Source organism: Vidua macroura, chromosome 17, assembly GCF_024509145.1.
Source record: "Vidua macroura isolate BioBank_ID:100142 chromosome 17, ASM2450914v1, whole genome shotgun sequence".
NCBI lineage: Eukaryota > Metazoa > Chordata > Aves > Passeriformes > Viduidae > Vidua > Vidua macroura.
The window spans coordinates 11623807-11641760 of NC_071587.1; the positions used below are offsets into that span (position 1 = coordinate 11623807).

Here is a 17954-nt window from a genome sequence, read left to right on the forward strand (position 1 = left end):
TATGATTTATCAGATTTTAAGAGTTGTTTCTTAATTAATAACATATATTAGTTGTATATGAGTTTATTTCTAGGTATAACTTTTGAAGAGTTATACTCCAAATTAGCTTAACACCTTCTAGTACAAATTAAAAATTAGGTAAAGTGAGTCAATGAGGAATGTTACTGGTGACATTTTCTATAAACATGAAATTAGGTAAAAATTGTCTCATGGCTGTTAACTGTTCCCAGATGGAACAATGATAGTTCAAAGCTAGAATCCAACACACACCACATTCCGGTAAATTCTGTGGTTTATAGATTTATTTGGAAATATCTACAGTTAACTTTTCCCTCTTCTGAGCTTGATACAACATTATTTCTCATTTTTGTTCTTTTGCTGTATTCACAACAGACTGATTTTTACATTAACTGGTACATTGGCACCAGAGTCCCGAAACCAAACCACTTCAATGTGGAATTCATATAGAAAAAAATGGGATTTCTCTTTCCTAAGGAGAAAACACAACAGTAACATCTGTAGCCCACCACTCAAGGGCTAAATCTGCCTCCACGTCAAAGAAAGAACCCAGTTAGATTTTTTTTTTTTTTTGGTAATTGTTTAAAATTAAATTAAAGCATTTAGGACTGGGGAAGGTGTGTATCCATCTTCAAATGCAACATTTAAATTGAATTCACATGGGGGAAGACAGGAGAATTCCAAACACATGCTGAGCAGGTCATGTGAAAGCTGAGTTGAGGAGGCTCTGGAGGCTTGTTCAGCACTGGGATGTGTTTGGGACTGGAGCTGAACTCCGTAGACATTGTCCACAAAAAGAACTCTCAGGACAAATAACTATTGCCTTGTTTGTTCCAGGGTTAGGGGACAGATGAGGGTTACTTTTATAGGAAAGGGGACACAAAATTGAAACATCACTTTTTATGCATAATTACTACCACAGAATTTGTTATTCTGCTTTCCTACTCAATTCCCAGACTGTCAGGAGAATTATCAACCTCTTAAAGGCAGCAAGCTGTGTGACCTGGGTGGAGGGATTCAGCGGGGGAAGAAATTTCCAGGTTTTGGTCATAAAGGAACATTAGGAACATTAAGCAATCTTCATAAAAAAAGCCTGATTCTTTTTTAAAACCCAAAACTATACAATGTCTTTTAAAAAAGAATACGGAAAAATAGTAAGTGTAGTGGTTTTATACAATAAATAATCTATTTTCTATAAATGTACAAAATCAGTTACACAGCAAGTAAGAAACTGATACAAATGCAATAACTGAAAGATATATTTAATTTTATAACTGTAATAATTTATTTATGAAATATATCCACATATATATAAAATATATTGTATGTTTTGGCAAAGACCTCCCTTTCTTGTTTTGAACAAAAACTATTACCACTGGTTTAAGCCCTATATAGATATTTTTACTGTTAATTTCTTTTCACTTTTCTTTTGGTCTCCATCTTTCTTCCTCTAAAATATAATTTAACAACATGGGGTTATAGTTTAACCTGTGTGCTCTGGGGAAAGTCTGCATGAAGGTCAGTAAACCCCAAAAAATTTGTAATGTCACAAGTAAGGGATTTCCTCTCTTTTTAAATAATATAGAACAGGATTTGCAAAAGTTACTCTTTTTCCTTTGCTTACTCTTGCATCCTTGTAGCAAAAGAAGTCCGTAATTTCTGAAGAAATCGTTTACACTGTAAAATGTCCAGGGTTGGATTTAATCCTTATTGCCAAGTTTCTGGGTTATTTGGTGCTGGTGTTTCAATGGAGAGATAAAGGTGGGATTTGTAGCACTGGCAAAGCCCACGGGCTGTGCTGTGGGTGTGACCTGTAGGGGCCTGGGACAGCAAATGGCCAGCACAGAAATTACTCTGATGGCATCAAGTTCCACAGTCCTAGCCTTGCATCTGTAGGAAAATTCTTTGGGATGAATCACTGAAGTTCTGTTCACCAACTACAGTGCATCCCCAAATAATCACTGAAAGTGTGTTTGAGTGGAACTTCCAAGTGCAGGAATAACTTGTGCCTAAATTAGGTAATCTATTGAATACTCAATGTATACTCTTAACTTGCTATAGTTTATAATAATATTTATATTAGCCATTCATATTTATTCTGCATAGATACTGTCATTTAAACATCTGCCACGAAGTTACAATATTGATTCAGGCTTGCATACATTAACAAGAGAAATACTTTTTATCTGTTTATTCTTAATGAGAACTGATGTAGAGGCAATCTCCCTCTAACTCTCCACATTCTCCACTTGCAGCTGCCTGCACAGAGCTGTGGATGGATTATTCAGACACAGAGCAAGCAGTGAGTGGAACAGTTTCTATTGTACTTGTTTAAATCACAGAGAAAAATGTTTCCTGAAGCGCTGCATTGCTGAAGTTTGGGTCTGCCTTTGAAGTTTTCCTCAATAGTGATACATTCCCTGCCAGGTTACATGATAAAGATTATCCTTTTCTGAGGCTCTCTCGAGGGGAGAAAAGCTTCTTCATACAGGTTCCCGTGCCCTCAGAGTGGCACTGCTGCAATGGAAGTGTTGCCTGCTGCTGAATTCTCCACTGGCATGACACTGAAGCATCAAGTTTGTCCATCTCAAGGGAGAGTTGTAGTTTAAATTCTTGTTTCTGAGCTCCAGCAAATAAATGTTAAAGCTTTAAAGAAAACAAACCAACAAAGAAATACAGTCAAACTGTTGAATACTCAGCACAAAGTCCCTGTTACCTGAGATAATTGTGGTTGCCCTCCTTCGTTAGGTGTACAGAGCGAGCTCTATACAGTTCTCTAATTAGCTCTGCTCCAACAATCACAGCAATAAATTCAGCTTGGGGACTTGTAATCCAAGAGCTTCCCTTCATAGCAAAAACTTTGGGGTATTGGTGTGACTTTTTTTAGAAGTGGCAGTATTTGAAACTGGCTACTGGGTCACAGTAACCTCCTCATACCTGACATCAAAAGCAGATTTACTTTTCCCTCCAGATACTTCTTCCACAAAGTTTTTCCTGTTTCTTTACCTTAACACTTCAACTTTTACTGGAGCACTGCACTGGGATGTGTAGCTTAATTTGCTGCAGTGCTAAATGAGGAAAAACATGATAGACAGGAACAGCCCTTGTCCTAAAAAAAAAAAGCCAAAATATGTATTGGCTTATAGCCAAATAATCCAACTTTTGGAAGAGTTACATCAGCAGAAGAAATGTTGTAGCAGTTCTGTGTATAGCAAAGTTTATTTTAAAAAATAAATTAGAAAAAAAAAAAAAAACAAATAATTCATGGGCCAAATTCTGTCCTTAATTTAGGAAGGAGTGATAATATTCATTTGAAAGAATTAAGGGTTCTGCAAGTACAAAGAACATTTATGGAAAGTGAATATTTCTTTTTAACATTAAGTATCTGTAACATACCTGATTGTTCAGAATCCTCCAGGCTCTCTGTGCTACTGAACAAAATTGTGCTCCTCTTCCCTGCATTGGTCTTTCTCCTCTGTCTTTTTCATTGATCCATGATTTCTGTAGAATAGAGATTGCCTAAACTTGTCACTGTGTTCTCATCAGTGTCCCCATAGATTAAATGACAATTTCATGCTCTTTGTTAGACTGCATAAAACATTCTAGAACAGTGCAATGTTCAGCATGCCCCTAACTGGACAGATCTGCTGTTTCAAAATCACCACATCATAAAAAGAAACAGAAAAAAGAAAATTCCAAGCAGTACTGACTAGCTCTGGCCTCTTTCCTTCACTTATTAAACTCTGATGTGACACAGGAGTTTTCTTGCTTTTTTTCTTCCAGTTCCCTCCCCCATTCCACTGAAGGGGAAGTGAACAAGCATCAGTGCTTGGCTGCTGGCCAGGGTTAACCCACCACAACTGCAGAGTGGAGTTTCATTTAAAATCAATACCTTCAATCAATTCCCCTTGATAAATGCGTCTTGATTAATTTATCTCCGTGAAATGGCCTCATCTTGTGGCCAGGTTGCAGTGATAGGGAAAGACACTCACCTCCTTCTGTCCTGCATTCTTCTGCAAAACTGCAAACACTGCTTGTCGTGAGCGTCCGAACAGGAACATCGCAGTGAGGACTGGGGAGCACTCTGAGTCTGGCCTGTGGACCTTTTGCCTCTGAAGCTGCCTCTGTAGTTAGACAGTCCATATGGCACAGTCCTCCTGTTGCAAGAATCACACAGGAACCAATTAAAATGATGTTCCACCTCTTTTCTATTTTAGTGAAGAGATCTATTGAAGAGATCTGTGTTGAAAGCAATAGTGGCAGAAAAATCAAAATCTATGCTCCTGTAAGTTCTCCCTGTACCAGATCATAACTTCTGCTCCATCAACTTAGACTTTCACCAAGTTATAAATTAGCAGACAGTCAGCTCTACTAGAAGGATTAATTGGCAGCTACACTATTAAAAAAAAAAAAAAATGGAATACGTAAGAGATGATGCAATTACATCCCCAGGTTATTGTTTATTTTACTCCTTATTCCTGTGTTGTGTTTGTTTCCCCAGTCAATGCACAAAATCTGTTACATTCAGTGCCTTGGCTGGCCTGGAGTGACTGAGGAGCTGTGCTGATTTCACCAGATCACGAACATGTGTAGCTGTCATGTAGTTCATGGTTCTGAGCCTGATTTGCCATTAATTTTATCACTGAGAATTTGAGAAAACTGTCAGCATAATTTATTTACTGCATCATGTTTGGAACATGACCCCTGGAGTTACAAATGCAAGAAACTCCCAGAAAATCCTCCTTGCATGGTTCTACCTTTCTGTGAGAGATCCTGTTCTGCGCTGCAGCACACCAAGGAATAGTAGGAGATACATCTCTATTTCCCTGCATGATTTTCTCTTTAATGGGTCATAGTCAATATTCTTATCAGAAAAGGACATGGTTCATCACTGCCTGCTAAAATCCCCAAAAAGTCTTGGATAGTTTGGATTGATGTCATGAATTGCTCTCCTCCAAGCTGTTAAAGAATCTCAATCAATAGCAGCTGTACTCCCCATGAAACTTCTGGAGACTCTCAGAAGTTCCTGAGAACTTGAGGGATGGGCTAAGCAAGCTACAAATCCACAAACACTAAAAATCTGAAGAGAATCTCATGTTCAAAAGCATGAAAGAGGAGGGGAGGAGTGGGAAAAAAAAAAAAAAGAAAATAAAAAGGCAGGGAAGAGGAAGTCAGAGTCAGTCTAGAAAGGTTACAGAAAGGTTACAGAACAAAGCCTGAGTAATGAGTCTGGAACCACCACCTTCACATAGCTCTGCTTCTTTCATTTGCTTTCATAAAAACATCATTAGGCTGCTAATGGGAAAGCTGCAAATTTTCCATTTTCCCACACACATGGTGGGCCTAAAGGTTCAGAAACATTATTTTCCTAATCTCTGCAATAATTTTTGATGCAACATCAGTACAGTTGATGCAAATCATTTATTCAAGCCTCTGCACTCGTAGTACATTTGTAACAGTGCACCTTGTCTCTCATAGCCTCAACCTGTCAGAGTTAGGCTGATCATAAAATCATCCTGAGAGAGAGAGAAAATCATAAGCAATACTTCTGTGTTCAGAGTCCAGGGGATGTTTTTTCTCCAGTAGATCCTGGTCTGCCTCCATGCAGAAAATGCTCCTTATTTTCACCACTTTACTCCTATGCCAGGACACCAGGAGAGATCAAGAATACCCATATTTGTCTAAAAGACTTTAGGACTTGATTTTGGCCTCCCTTCTCAAACCATCATTTAAAAAGCTTTTTGTTGTCTTTAGGATTAGGAGCAAGTCCCATTTTATAATTTAAGAGTATTAATAATTCTATACTGACATCTGCCTTACAATAATGAATGTGAAATGGCTAATGTAGGAACCTCTGACATAAATAATTGCTCCATGGTCATATTTTTTACACATTCATGTTTTTTATGAAGTAAGAACTGGCATTTAGAGGCAGGAGTGGGGGAAAGTTCTTTTATTTTTAACAGTGGCAAACCCTCTGTGAAAACTGTCTGGTAAAATTCTATTATTCAACTTCCTGCTCCAACTGAGACTGAAATGGAAAGATGAATTTTATGTGTTTAGAAAATGTGAGAGCCATGTTTGATGACAGATATTTTGCCAGGGCATAAAGAAGCTTCTTGCAGAGTTTGCAGATGTCATCCTACATTATGCTAATAAGACATAAAACACTGCAATATGTTATTCTTGTTATTTAAAGTGTTTCCTTGTTCAAAAGTTCACTCTTTCAAATTATGATACTGGGCTTTTTACTCTAAAGTTTTACCAAAAGCTCTGTGGGACTGAGTCACAGTTTGCCCTGAGTCAGAGGCTCTGCCTGAATAGCCAGAGAGAAAGAAGGGCATGAGTTTTATTCTTAATTGCTGCAATTGGCAAATGAATGGACCAAGCAGAATTATCATCAACTTTCGAGTTTATCTCAGTCCATCACTATGTGAACTCCAGTGATTGAGGAAGGGCCCCATTACCAATCTGATGCCTTTCCTAAGAGACAGTAAATTCCAGCAAACAGGGAGGAGTGGAGAATATAATTATAATTACAAGTGACAATGCCATGAATCACAGCCCTAAGCAAAGGAGGAAAGTGACATTTTATATACTTCTGATCTTTCTAATTAAGTACATTATGCTTCATAGCTTAGAAAATGTATTCATGGCTACTTCATTCTCAGTGGACCAGCAACATGTGCCAATGCAATGACATTTTCAAGTGTTTCAAGTTTCAAAAACTTTAAACCAGAATAAAGTGAAGTTTTTGTGTAAGGTAATGTGCAGATTTGCCAATCAGAGAAATACAATAATCCAAATATGCCTGGTTTTGGCTTCTAATCCAAAAATTCAAATTCAAACATTTCAAAAGCAACCCAAAGTCTTTCCAACAATAATCACAAAGAGCTTGATGAATTGTATCTGCACAGGGCACTTTGTATCCCCTCAGTGAAGATAAGGATCAGCTGGAGTAGGGCACAGGCAGAACTGGGGGGATCCTGAACTATCAGTTCCTTACACTGTCCTTTATGACCCAATCCCTGGACAAAGTATTGGCTAAGCCATTTACTTTGTTTGTTGTTTTTTTTTTTTTTGAAATTTCTCTGCAGCATCACAGGTTTTTAATTAATCCATTTTTTTTAAGGTTTGCATTTCACAAGAAAATTTGAAATCCTGACTTTTAACTCAGTATGTAGCATTTCTTCCCTTAGGAGAATAAAATTCTCCTGAAGTAAACTAATATGAGTTTGAGATCTATTTACAGCTAAGGTGTGCTGTGAGCCCTTTATGCCTTTCTTCTCTACGAAGTGGAGAATAAGCAAACCTAGACATTTCTGAATCAGCCTTTCCAAGGTACTTCTTTGAACTGGTATCTGATTGGCAACATCCAAATCTGTGATTTCTGAGGAATTACACTCTTTTGGGAGGTTCACTATGATTACTCCAGCCAGCCAGTGAGTGCATAAAGGTCTGCATGCTCAGTTCTTAAGCATTTTCTAACAAAGAGAAGGTCTGAGGAATTATTAAGGAAATAATTGCTTCTTCAGTATAAGCTACTTGTTCTTTACTCTGTATGCAAAAAAACCCCAACAAAACTATCACAACTCTCCAGTATTTGCAATTATTCCATGTGTTGTAATTGTGATTAGTCAGTGCAACAGATAGTGAACTGAAGATAATCTCATGTATAACAGAGCAGCACAGAACTAATCAAAGCACAGTGTGTTCTTGTCAGATTGGATATCAGAGGCTGAAATAACCTAGATTATTTGTGTACTTTGTGTCCACAAAACACAATCAGAAAAGCTCTCCTCCTAAGAGCAGCCAGCTAGCTCTTGGAGGAAGGTTTTGCCATTAAATTAACAGAAATAGGCATTTGTTTGTTGAAAAAAGAGAGGAAGTACCAAGTAATTGGTACCAAGTGATTCTTCCACTGAAGAGCCATTCTGAAACAGTGAAAATCTTCCACAGAAGAAAACTGCCTGTTGAAGGATTAATACCTTCAGGCTGAATTGGGAAGTAAGATTTGCCTGAGTCCTGCTGTCCCCCACTCACAATGAAGCTCACAATTCAGGCAGACAAATCCAGTTAGTTTATTTTAATTTTATAACACGTGGCCAAGTTTCTCATGCTATGTTATAATTCATCTATGAGCTGCTATTATTTTCTACTTTCCCAGCCACTTAAACACAGTAGATACCTCCAGGGCACTGGAGAGTTTCAGCCAAAACAAAGGGATGAAGGGGTTGCAGCAATCATCTTAGATGCTGCCATTTCAGGATTCAGCAATATATTTTCTGGCACACATCCAGGCCAGCAAGGCTCCCAAGAGTCCCCAGTGTTTTCAGACAATCCCAAAACGTATGGGATCCCTGTAACTGCTGAGAGCAAAGAACACAGAAAGGAAGCAAAATTTACCATCCTCCAAGTGAGACAAAATGTCCCCAGAATGAAGGATGATGCTTGGAGAAATAACAGATATTTCTGTGTATATTTTAATATAAAGGCACTGCAGTAGCACTGTGTAGCTTTACAGAGTAAGAGATCATTGGCTGCTCTGGAAGTTGGCTCCAGCTCTTCCTGTAAGAGGTGTGGGTTTTTAAGAGCTCACAGTAGAGGTACCTCCCATTTTAACCCATCCTTACCATTATTTAAGGAGTAAAACACCCCCAAAGGATGCCTGATTTGTTGCTTTGGTCATCCTGTCCACATTCTCAGAAGCTGCACTTTTTCTGAGTAGCTTTTTGAAGTTAAAATTATTTTCAGATGAAACAACTTTTATGATTTATAGCCACACCTTTCTTTCCCACATCCTCAATCTAGTAGTGCTCAGTGTTCCTAGATACTGAACAGGCTCCTACTATCCAAAAAGATGCACCTCCACGACCTTGCTATCTTATCCTTTAATTAATACTTGCTAATTTGTGAGGATGCCAGTTAGTTTTAGCTCATTAATTACAGCTAACTTAGGTAATAAGCCAAGGATTGCACACATCTGCTTCACCACTCAGGTTCACTGACCACGTGAGTTCTTTGATTTTCCTCCCCCTGGGGCTTCTTGGTACCCAGGTCAGGCTCTGTGAGAATCTGGAGGCTGTTTATCACTCTCCATCCTCCTCCTGTTGCTGTCAAAGGATGTCACAGGTTTTGTTTCTCAAATACCATCAGTACAATAGCTGAGTTGTGGAGTGAAAAGTTGGGGTGTATTTATTGAAGTAAACAATATGAAGCAAGCCTGGGGGTGTCCATTAACACCCCAAATCCCCAGAGAGGCTGGGTAGAGCTCACCTGACCTAATAAACTGAGGCAGCGTGTCACAGAAAACCTCTCTCAAAACAACTCTCAGGATTTCCTTCGGTGCCTTATATCAATCCAAATCTGCTACCAGCCCTGTTACAAGATATATGATCATTAATTTAAAGAAATTAGTAAAATCTGGAGCGGCATCTTCTGTCTGTCAGGCCCAAACTCCCATTATTCCTTTTCTCCCTCTGACTGGCAGTCAGTACTATCAGCAAGTGGTTCTTACCACTTACAGTAGCACAAAACCACTGAGGGAAAGCCCAAAAGGCAGAGCAGCTGGGAGATATGGATGAAAGGCATCAAATCAAGATTTTTTCAAACTAATTCAGAGTACTTATTGCTGCTTCAGAAGCCACCACAGCAGTGCACACAAGGAACACACACTACTGCCTGTTCCTACCCCTCTCTACAGCCTGTATAGTTCAAAACCCACCGCCGGTTTAAAAACAAATAAAACAAAAACCCGGGGGAAAATAAACACATGGTGTTAAAATGTAAGACTGGTGAAAGTGACTGTGGTTTGACAGCCCTCAAGAGTGTTTATTCTTAGAATTAGACCAGCAGGAGCAGCAGTGGTGAAATTTCAAAGCTCTGGCTATCAGCGTGTCTCATCCCTGACCTCATCTTCTCAGGGCCAGCTCCTGCAGGGACATGGGATTGTAACTGCACAGCCAAATCATTTCAAGTCTTCCTGAGGCTGCTGTAAAACATCAATCCTGGCAGTACTGTCAGTAAGCTCAGAGGAAATATTCTGCTTCTAGACTGAGGAGGGCATGCAAGCTATGCACACTTCAGACAGTGAGACACTGAAAGTGTGAGGTCAGTACCCATTTTAAATATGTAAGAATATCTCTTTGAATAAAGAGGCCTAAAATCAAATCAGTTTGTCCACAATAAAATATATCAATTACAGCAGGAGCCTGTTACTATGTTCAGTAAAACTATTTGAAATGTTCTTCATTTCACATGAAGATTTTGCAAGACAAACAGATTCCACATGTTCCCATGGATAGTAAAGACTGCAAAATCAGGGTGAGCTTCATTCAGAAAAATAAAATCAACTCAACAAAGACTTGTCATTTCAGTTTTGGCACTTGATTCTGAAGGTTAACCATGTGCACTGTTCAGCTGACAGATCAGCTTCCTTATTTGAGCTTCCTGGCTGGCAGCCACAGTTTCATCATCATGGCTCTGACTAGCAGGGATTTGCAATCTGATCTAGGGTTTATAACCACCTGCTTAATTGTTTTGCTGAACAAGAGATCTTTAGCTGTGTAATTTTATTTCCAGTAACATACAGGATGTCACCTATACTTATGTAATGAAGAATATCATTATCCAGAATTAGGGAAATGATAACAATTTAGAAAATCAATGTCCATAAGGATTAAAAGCATCTTAAATTTTGTTATGTGTGCTTCTGTTCAACAAAAATTCAATCACCAAAGAGATGCAGGTAACAAAAAGATGTTATAAAGGAAAAGTTGGCCAGCAGAACATGCAATTAGAGCAGAGTAACCACTGGGTTGTATTAAATCTTGTCTTTTAGAACACCATCCTGAGACATCATCTGTGTGTGTGTGTGAGTAAAACTGAGTGATGATAGGCTACAGATTGTTTCCATTCTGAAATGACTTTCTGATGGCAATCTAAGTCAGAAATGAGCAAAGATCGTTAACTCATATTTGTTGGAGAGCTGGGTGCAGGCGGGGTCTGCTCGGGCTGTTTAGATCTGACAAACCCATTCATCATCACTTAGAGCAATGACCACAAGTGTCTGAAAAGCCTTTCTCACCTCAGCCAGTGGTCACCTGAGGTCAGAAAAACACATTTCTGTTGGGCACTATTTGGACCTAACTTGTTGCTAAGGATTATCTGACTTGCTTGAGTCATAGAAACAAATTTCTTTATTAAGTGACAAAACTTCAGATCCTTCCAGTGGCCCCATGCAAGGGGATCCTCTCCCAGATCCTCTCCCACTGTACCCCACACAGCAGAGACAGACACAAGTCCTGTCCCTGTCCTTGCCCTCCCCCAGAGGAAACAGGACATGTGTTAAGTACAGAGGATCACAGCAGCAACACGGTGTCAGATCAAAATCTGCCTTTCTCTTTGTCCATCCAATTTTCCGGATCCAGAAATTCATGGAATTGGCAGACAGAACTCTTAGATCATCATGTAACTGGTCTTTACAGTGTGGTCACAGAATTTCATTCAGTCACTCCTCTTTTGAACATAATAACAAATACCAAAATGATATGTCATTTAGGGGAAAAAAAAATCACTTTTGCTTTGTTTCAGACCCTTCAAAAGAAATGTTCTTATTATTGATGCTTAGTTTGAGTGAGGAATTCTCCTTTGGAAATGTCTGGATTATTGCCATAGATTCTCATTACATTCTTTTATTTTAGAATTGAAGACTACTTGAGTGTCTGTGCCCTCATAACAGTAACACTTCGGATGTTTTGGCTGTTGGATGTACAACCTCGGTTCGTATTGAAATATAGGACCCCTCTGAAGAAGTGCAGATCTAAGAGTAGTCTTGCCCATATTTTCTTCTCTTGCCTATATTTTCTTCTTTAACTTGCAAAATTAAGCATCAAGCTGTGTCTGTATTACGTCAGTGGGTACTGTTTAAAAGACAATCCCTTCTTTAAAATGTGTCTGTAGCTATAGATCAAGATAAGCATAAGTAATCACTTGACTAAAAAAAAAAAATGCATTGCAATACATGGCTAATCAATCTTATCAGTGAGAACAGGTCACCAGCTCTTAATTACCTTTGTTATGCAACATTTGTCTACACCACATAATTGCATTATTCTCTTCTGACTTACCTGCCTTTCTTTAGGTCATCTTCTCTTCCACTTTCCCTCTGTTCCCAGAATGAAAGACTCACTATATCATAACAACACTGGTGCTCCTCGTGGTCTGAACTAACAGCAGTGGGTCATAGTCAAGTATAGAGCAATACTCAAAACGTGTGCAGAGATAATTTCTCATTTAATTGGTGAGAGCTGCAGGGAGTCAGAGGCTCCACATTTTGCAATTTTGTGCTTTTCTACAACTGTCACCCTGCTGATCTAAGTGGTTTCTCAGCAGGGATAGAAATAGACCTTCTATTGTCACTCTGCCTCCAACAGCTTCAATAAAAACTTTTAACTGCTTTTCCAGAAAAGGAGGAGAGGCCAGGACCAGGATTTGTTTTGAATATATTACAACAATGCTTAACAGCTCCTGTTGGGAAAAGCAGAAGAAACCAGAGGAGAAATTAAAGCTTGTCTTTAAAGTATAGAGGCAAGAGTATCCTGAAAACAGAATGTACTGAGGAAATTTTATGGGGAACAAGAAGCAATAAAGTGAAATAAATAAGTCAGAGGGGAAAGAAAGAAAAAAAATAAGAAGCAATTGTAGGATTTGATGTAGTGGGAAAAAAAAAAATAAATAAGCAAGAAAAATACCAGAATCAACAGATGTCAGGAAAACTTCTCCAAACTTTAACACCAACTTTCTGGCCTCTCACTCCAGAATGCTCCTCCAAGTTGCATTGGAGTCAAATTTTTAGTAAATATAAAACCTTCCCACAACATGTGTACAAGAGCAACATAAAAGCCCCTTTTACAAACAGCCAGTCTGTACACATCCCGTGGTTACTTCCATTTCAGAGAAGTAATTTAACTTACTCAGGAAATTAAATTGCCCAAGCAGGCCTGGTTCCCCTCATTCACATCCCAAAGAACTTCTTGACTTCCTGAAATTTTATTCCAAATCAACCAGAGCAGAATTAGTGCCTGTTCATGGCACATGGAATCTTAAATCCTGCTCCTGTTGCACTGAAATGGTTCAAAACATCCAATACACTTAATTTAAAGTTTACCTCTGCCCTGGGAGCATTCCTAGGAAGAATCCTGGGAGTTTTGAAAATCACAACTGTGCTGTTTCAGCGAGAGTTTTGTACCTCTGTCACCTGTCCCTGGAGCAGGACAGCAAAGCTGCCCAGTTCAGACAGAGCCAGGAAATTCAGTCCCTGCTGGACTAATTCCAGACTAATTTCAGCATCATCCACCTACTCTTTGTCAACCTCAGAGGGCTCCCAGCACCCCTATTCACCCAGTTCCAACAGTGTTGTTAGGTTCTACAAGTTCATGTCTTTGGAGCTAAAAATGCATTATTCTGTGTGAATAACTAATATTGAAATTTAATGTATTCATTCCATGGTTTGCACAGAAACATCCCATCACATAGCATAAAAATTATAAAAAGAGAATTTCCTAGTCCTCACATTAAATCATTTCAGGTTAAACTATACCCAGTGGGGGTAGACTTTACAGATCTGAGAGATTTGCTGCTATTTTATGTACAACTGACTTCAGTTAAGAAAGCAAAGATTTAGAACCCCAACTGTTTAATATTTGGATTATTATACAGACTTCATTGCCAATTCTATAGGTATCAAGAAAGCGTTATATGCCTTGTTTTCTAATTTTTTGTTCTTTCTTTAGTGATACTGGCACAAAACTTTCATGTAGGAAAACTCCCCACATCACTGAAATAATGCACACTAAACAATTTTGGCAGTGGAATGAAAATTGTAAGTCCTGTAGACTTAAAATAGGATATCCTAAAAAAATGAAATTGAGGAATGTGTGTTTAAAATTAGCAGAAGTCTATTTATTCAGTGCACAGGGGAAAAGGAATGTCATTCCCCCATTTTCACTGGTGAGGTCTGACTTGAATTTACCGAGTCATAAATATTTGGTTAAAATAACCCTAAGTAATCCTGGGGTGGATTACTGCAGGTATGGAACTTGAAGAATTTAATGACTTGTGTGAATACATGATACTCACAGGTTGGTAGATGTTCAAAAGACATCATCAGACATGGCCTCTAGCCAGGACACACGCATGAATTTACAAATTAAGTGCCCTAAACCCTATTTGACTTAACCTAGTTTACTGCTACTTTCTATTTTTCTACTCCTTTGGTTATTTTAATCTCATTAAAAGCTTTGCAATCTATTCAAAGGCAGGTCTGAATCAATACAACTGTTCCCAGACTTTAGTCACCGGAATACTTGGTGTTATGTGTAGAAGCTCACATCACAGAGTCTGAAAACCTTTAATTCTGGAAGTCATTTGTTCTCAGGTTCACCTGATCTCCTGATTATTTTTGTACTGAACTGATCGCTGTGGTTGCTACAGGAGCCTATTAGCCTGGGAGGATCTTTACAAATCTGAAGTCTGTTTTGGTTACTCAGCAAGACAGGATATATACAATGGTGTGGGAAAAGGAGGCCTCTAACCTTTAGGATGTAGGCAAAGTGTCACTCTTCCTGGATGCCTTCTTCCCACTAAGCACTGTCAGTACAGACAGCAGAGCAGCTTTTCTGCACGTGTGCTCCACCCCCACCTCCCTGTGTGGAGCTCAGAACTTCCAATCCAGGGGAAACGGCTTCAAAATTTGTTTTTATTGCGAGTTGAAACAAAAGCTTTTGTTTCCGCAGAGCACAGTTGTAAAAGACTTTCTTTTGTAACATCTTAAAATCTGGCATATTGAATTTTTCAAATATTATCTTAACGTCTCGGTATTTTTGCACATTAATTTGTATCAAAACTAGTACAGCTGCACGCACGCACACTATTCCCGCTCTCCCAGCGGGTGAGTTGATAGAAACAGATTTCCAGTGGGAAATCACCGCTTCTCCCTCCTGTCACCCGTGCCCGGCACAGCGCGGTGCCGGTCCCCGGGCCGGGCAGGTGCCGGGACAGCGGGGCCCGGGGGGCTGCGCCGGGCTCCCCCCGTCCCGCCCTGACCCCGGCGGGGGCTGTCCCGCCTGCAGCTCCCCCCGCCCGCCATTGCCCGCACTCACTCGGGGGTGTTGATCCAGATGATGTCGAGGTGGCAGTAGTACACGCACTCCTTGTCCTTGTAGGTGTAGCAAGTGCAGCGCCGGGCCCGGTGCCGCAGCGCTCCGCCGTCCGCCCTGGCCCTGCCGCCCGCGGCCGCCGCCGCTCCGCTCTCGTCGCGCTCGCGGTGTCCCGGGCCGGCCGTCGGCACTGCGGAGCGGGGCCGGGCCAGCGCGGACCCTGCAACAGCCGCGCTCAGCTCCCGGCAAATCCCGGCAAATCCCGGCAAATCCCGGCAGCTCCCGGCGCGCCGACCCCGCACACCCCCGCCCGCAGCCCCCCACGGGCCGGGCCCGACCCATCCCCGCTCCCTGCGGACTCCCGGGGCGCCGGGAGCACCGTTATGTTTGTGTCCTCCCGGGCTGCAGCGCCAGCCCGCTGGGTTTGGGGTAAACCTACGTACGGCCAAAGGATGGTGGCTTTGGAGTCCCGTTCTTTACAGCGCACCGGAGTGGGCTGCTGCTTACAGCCTTTCGGAAGGAGGGGAAAGAAGAAAAAAAAAAAAAAAAGCAGCACAAAAAAGTACCCAGCCTTTCCTTGTGTGCATGCGTGGAAGTGGGCAAAGAAAGAAAGAAATTCACGTTACCTGCAGTCGACGTAATCGTAAGTCCAAAGAGGAACAATAAACCCAGCTCCATTAAACCCAAATTGCACGCTGGTTAACTGCAGGCAAAGGTGAACTGCAGGCGCAACTGAACCGTTCCAGGAGGGATCACTTCAGGTTGGAGGCAGGGAATAACCTGGGGCTGGCGGCACACGCTGCTCCGGGAGTTGGCTCCCACACGGAGGTGCGATTAGCACTTCTCCCTCGCAGTTAATTTCCTCCAGTGCAGACTTAGTCCTGAAGGGAAGAGTGTTGTCAAAAGAAGGGAAGATCCATCGCTTGGCTTTTCCCATACACACCTCCCACCCCACCCCCAAATCTGATCAGCACCCGGAGCTGCGGTTTTCCAGCTGCAGACGCCTCCCACCCGCCGACAGCTGCCGGCCTCCCCCGGGGCACGGGCCGGGGGCGGGCACGGCCCCGCGCCGCCCCGGCTCCCCCCGGCAGGTAACAGCAGGGATAGGGCAGCACATCCTCCCGGGAGCGCTGGGGGAGGCACAGCCTGCGGTGCTGCTCGGGCTTCATCGCTTTTAAATTACCTGATCCTCTTGCTCCGTGTCTGATTCTAGGAGGAATCGCTTGTGTAATAAAAACGCAGTTTTCTGAGTCAAAGCTGGGCTACAGATTTGAAAGTTGTTTGGGGCATTTTTTATCTCTTCCCCCCGCCCCCCCCCCCCCCCCCCAAGACTCTGCCACTGATTTCTCTGGGTGAAATTAAGTCACAAATTTATTCAAACTTTCTTTTCTCTACTTACCTATGAGCACCTCTTTGCAGGCAAAGCCACCTAGAGTGCAAAACTTAAGACAAATTTCATTTTGTGTGAAATACCAGATAGCTGGGCCTGGAAGAACACTCCATCTTGTGGCCCCATTTTCTATCATAATATCAGCTATTAAGTGATAATAGGGAAGTGTTTAAGGCAATTGGCTATATCTTTTCTTACAGTAGTATGTGTAGTATATCCTGTTATGGGAAACACATGTTATAGAGAGCACATGGAGATAGGTCGCAAACTTAATTGTGGCTATTTTAAATCAAAATTGAATTATTCATTTAAGAATGTTTCAGTACTAACAAAAAGAGCTGTAGCCAAAATTTCTTTCATGTATCATGCCAATTTAACATGTCCACTAAAATTTGTAAGAAACTGGTTGGAGGATCACCCAGGAGTTGTCCAAGTGAGGAACACTGTTCCCTACAATCTCACATTCTTCTCCAGCCCTGCCCCCGACTCCAGCTTCTGGTATGGACTATCCAGTAACACTTGCAAAGAAACCTCATTAAGATGTCATGTTTTGTCAGCTTGTCGAGCCTTGCCTTTTGTCAGTGCCTGAAGATTGAGAGTTTTGGAGTGGACCATATTCCCAGCTGCTCACAAAAGCACGATGGTCACCAGGCAGGACAATAGCCTCAAGCGAGCCCACAGCTCTCTGTGGAAATTTAAATTGCTTTTATTTCACACTATTTGTGCAAATGACAAGATGTTCCTGTAATTAATACAGGGGGGAACCTGTAAACTACCAACCTATAAACTACTACAGAACTCCTGTAAATTACTGAATTTAGCAGTATATTGAAGGTCATGCTCGAGCTGGGAAAGAAGTGCTTGCTCACCTTTAAGGATGAGGAACTGCAGTGACCTCAGTGATTGTTACCCTTTGTTTTGCTGGGTTGGGGGGTCTGTGTGCGTTGAAGTCATGTTCCCCAGGCATCAGCAGAGTTACAGTTCAGCCTCACAGTTCTATGGGTGCTCTGTTTTGAAAAATATTGTGGCAAAACATCTCTGAAAAAAGGAATTGGTTTGAAGTTTTTTTCCATTTCTTACACATCTAGAAAAAATTAATTGCTTCAGATCAGGAAGTTCTAGATATTGTACTCTCATGCTGTTGGATGCAGGATTGATTTTGACAAATGCTTATGATTGTGTTTTAACTTATCAGGAAAAGAAAAAGAAGATTTATTGTGCAGTCACTGTTTAACAGAACACCGAGTGAGTAGGAAGTAGTGGTTATGTGTTGCAGGTATTATAAGTAACAATTGCATGAGTCTGAATTCTGATTCATGAATTGCATTTTCCTTATTGCAACCGTTATGAATTTTTATAATAATAATACAAATTTACCATAGAAATGA

General features: G+C 40.9%; 1 protein-coding gene across 1 annotated transcript; it reads right to left on the reverse strand.

Moving 5' to 3' along the window:
- Positions 1-284: 284 nt before the first annotated feature.
- On the reverse strand, positions 285-16088 carry EDN3 (endothelin 3). The gene is made up of 5 exons (XM_053992732.1): positions 15803-16088; positions 15180-15396; positions 4011-4175; positions 3415-3519; positions 285-2664 (listed from the first exon to the last, which is right to left on the reverse strand). The coding sequence occupies exons 1-4, from the start codon at positions 15852-15854 to the stop codon at positions 3447-3449; spliced, it is 507 nt and encodes a 168-aa protein (XP_053848707.1). The 5' UTR covers positions 15855-16088; the 3' UTR covers positions 285-2664; positions 3415-3446.
- Positions 16089-17954: the final 1866 nt, after the last annotated feature.

Bases quoted from the DNA above. Each gene is read 5' to 3' on its own strand.
- EDN3 (XM_053992732.1), bottom strand. From the start codon at position 15,854: ATGGAGCTGGGTTTATTGTTCCTCTTTGGACTTACGATTACGTCGACT. The intron at 15,397-15,802 runs GTAACGTGAATT...CGGCTGTTGCAG, and splicing joins TACGATTACGTCGACTGCAG to GGTCCGCGCTGGCCCGGCCC. The intron at 3,520-4,010 runs GTGAGTGTCTTT...TCTATTCTACAG, and splicing joins AGAATGCAGGACAGAAGGAG to AAATCATGGATCAATGAAAA.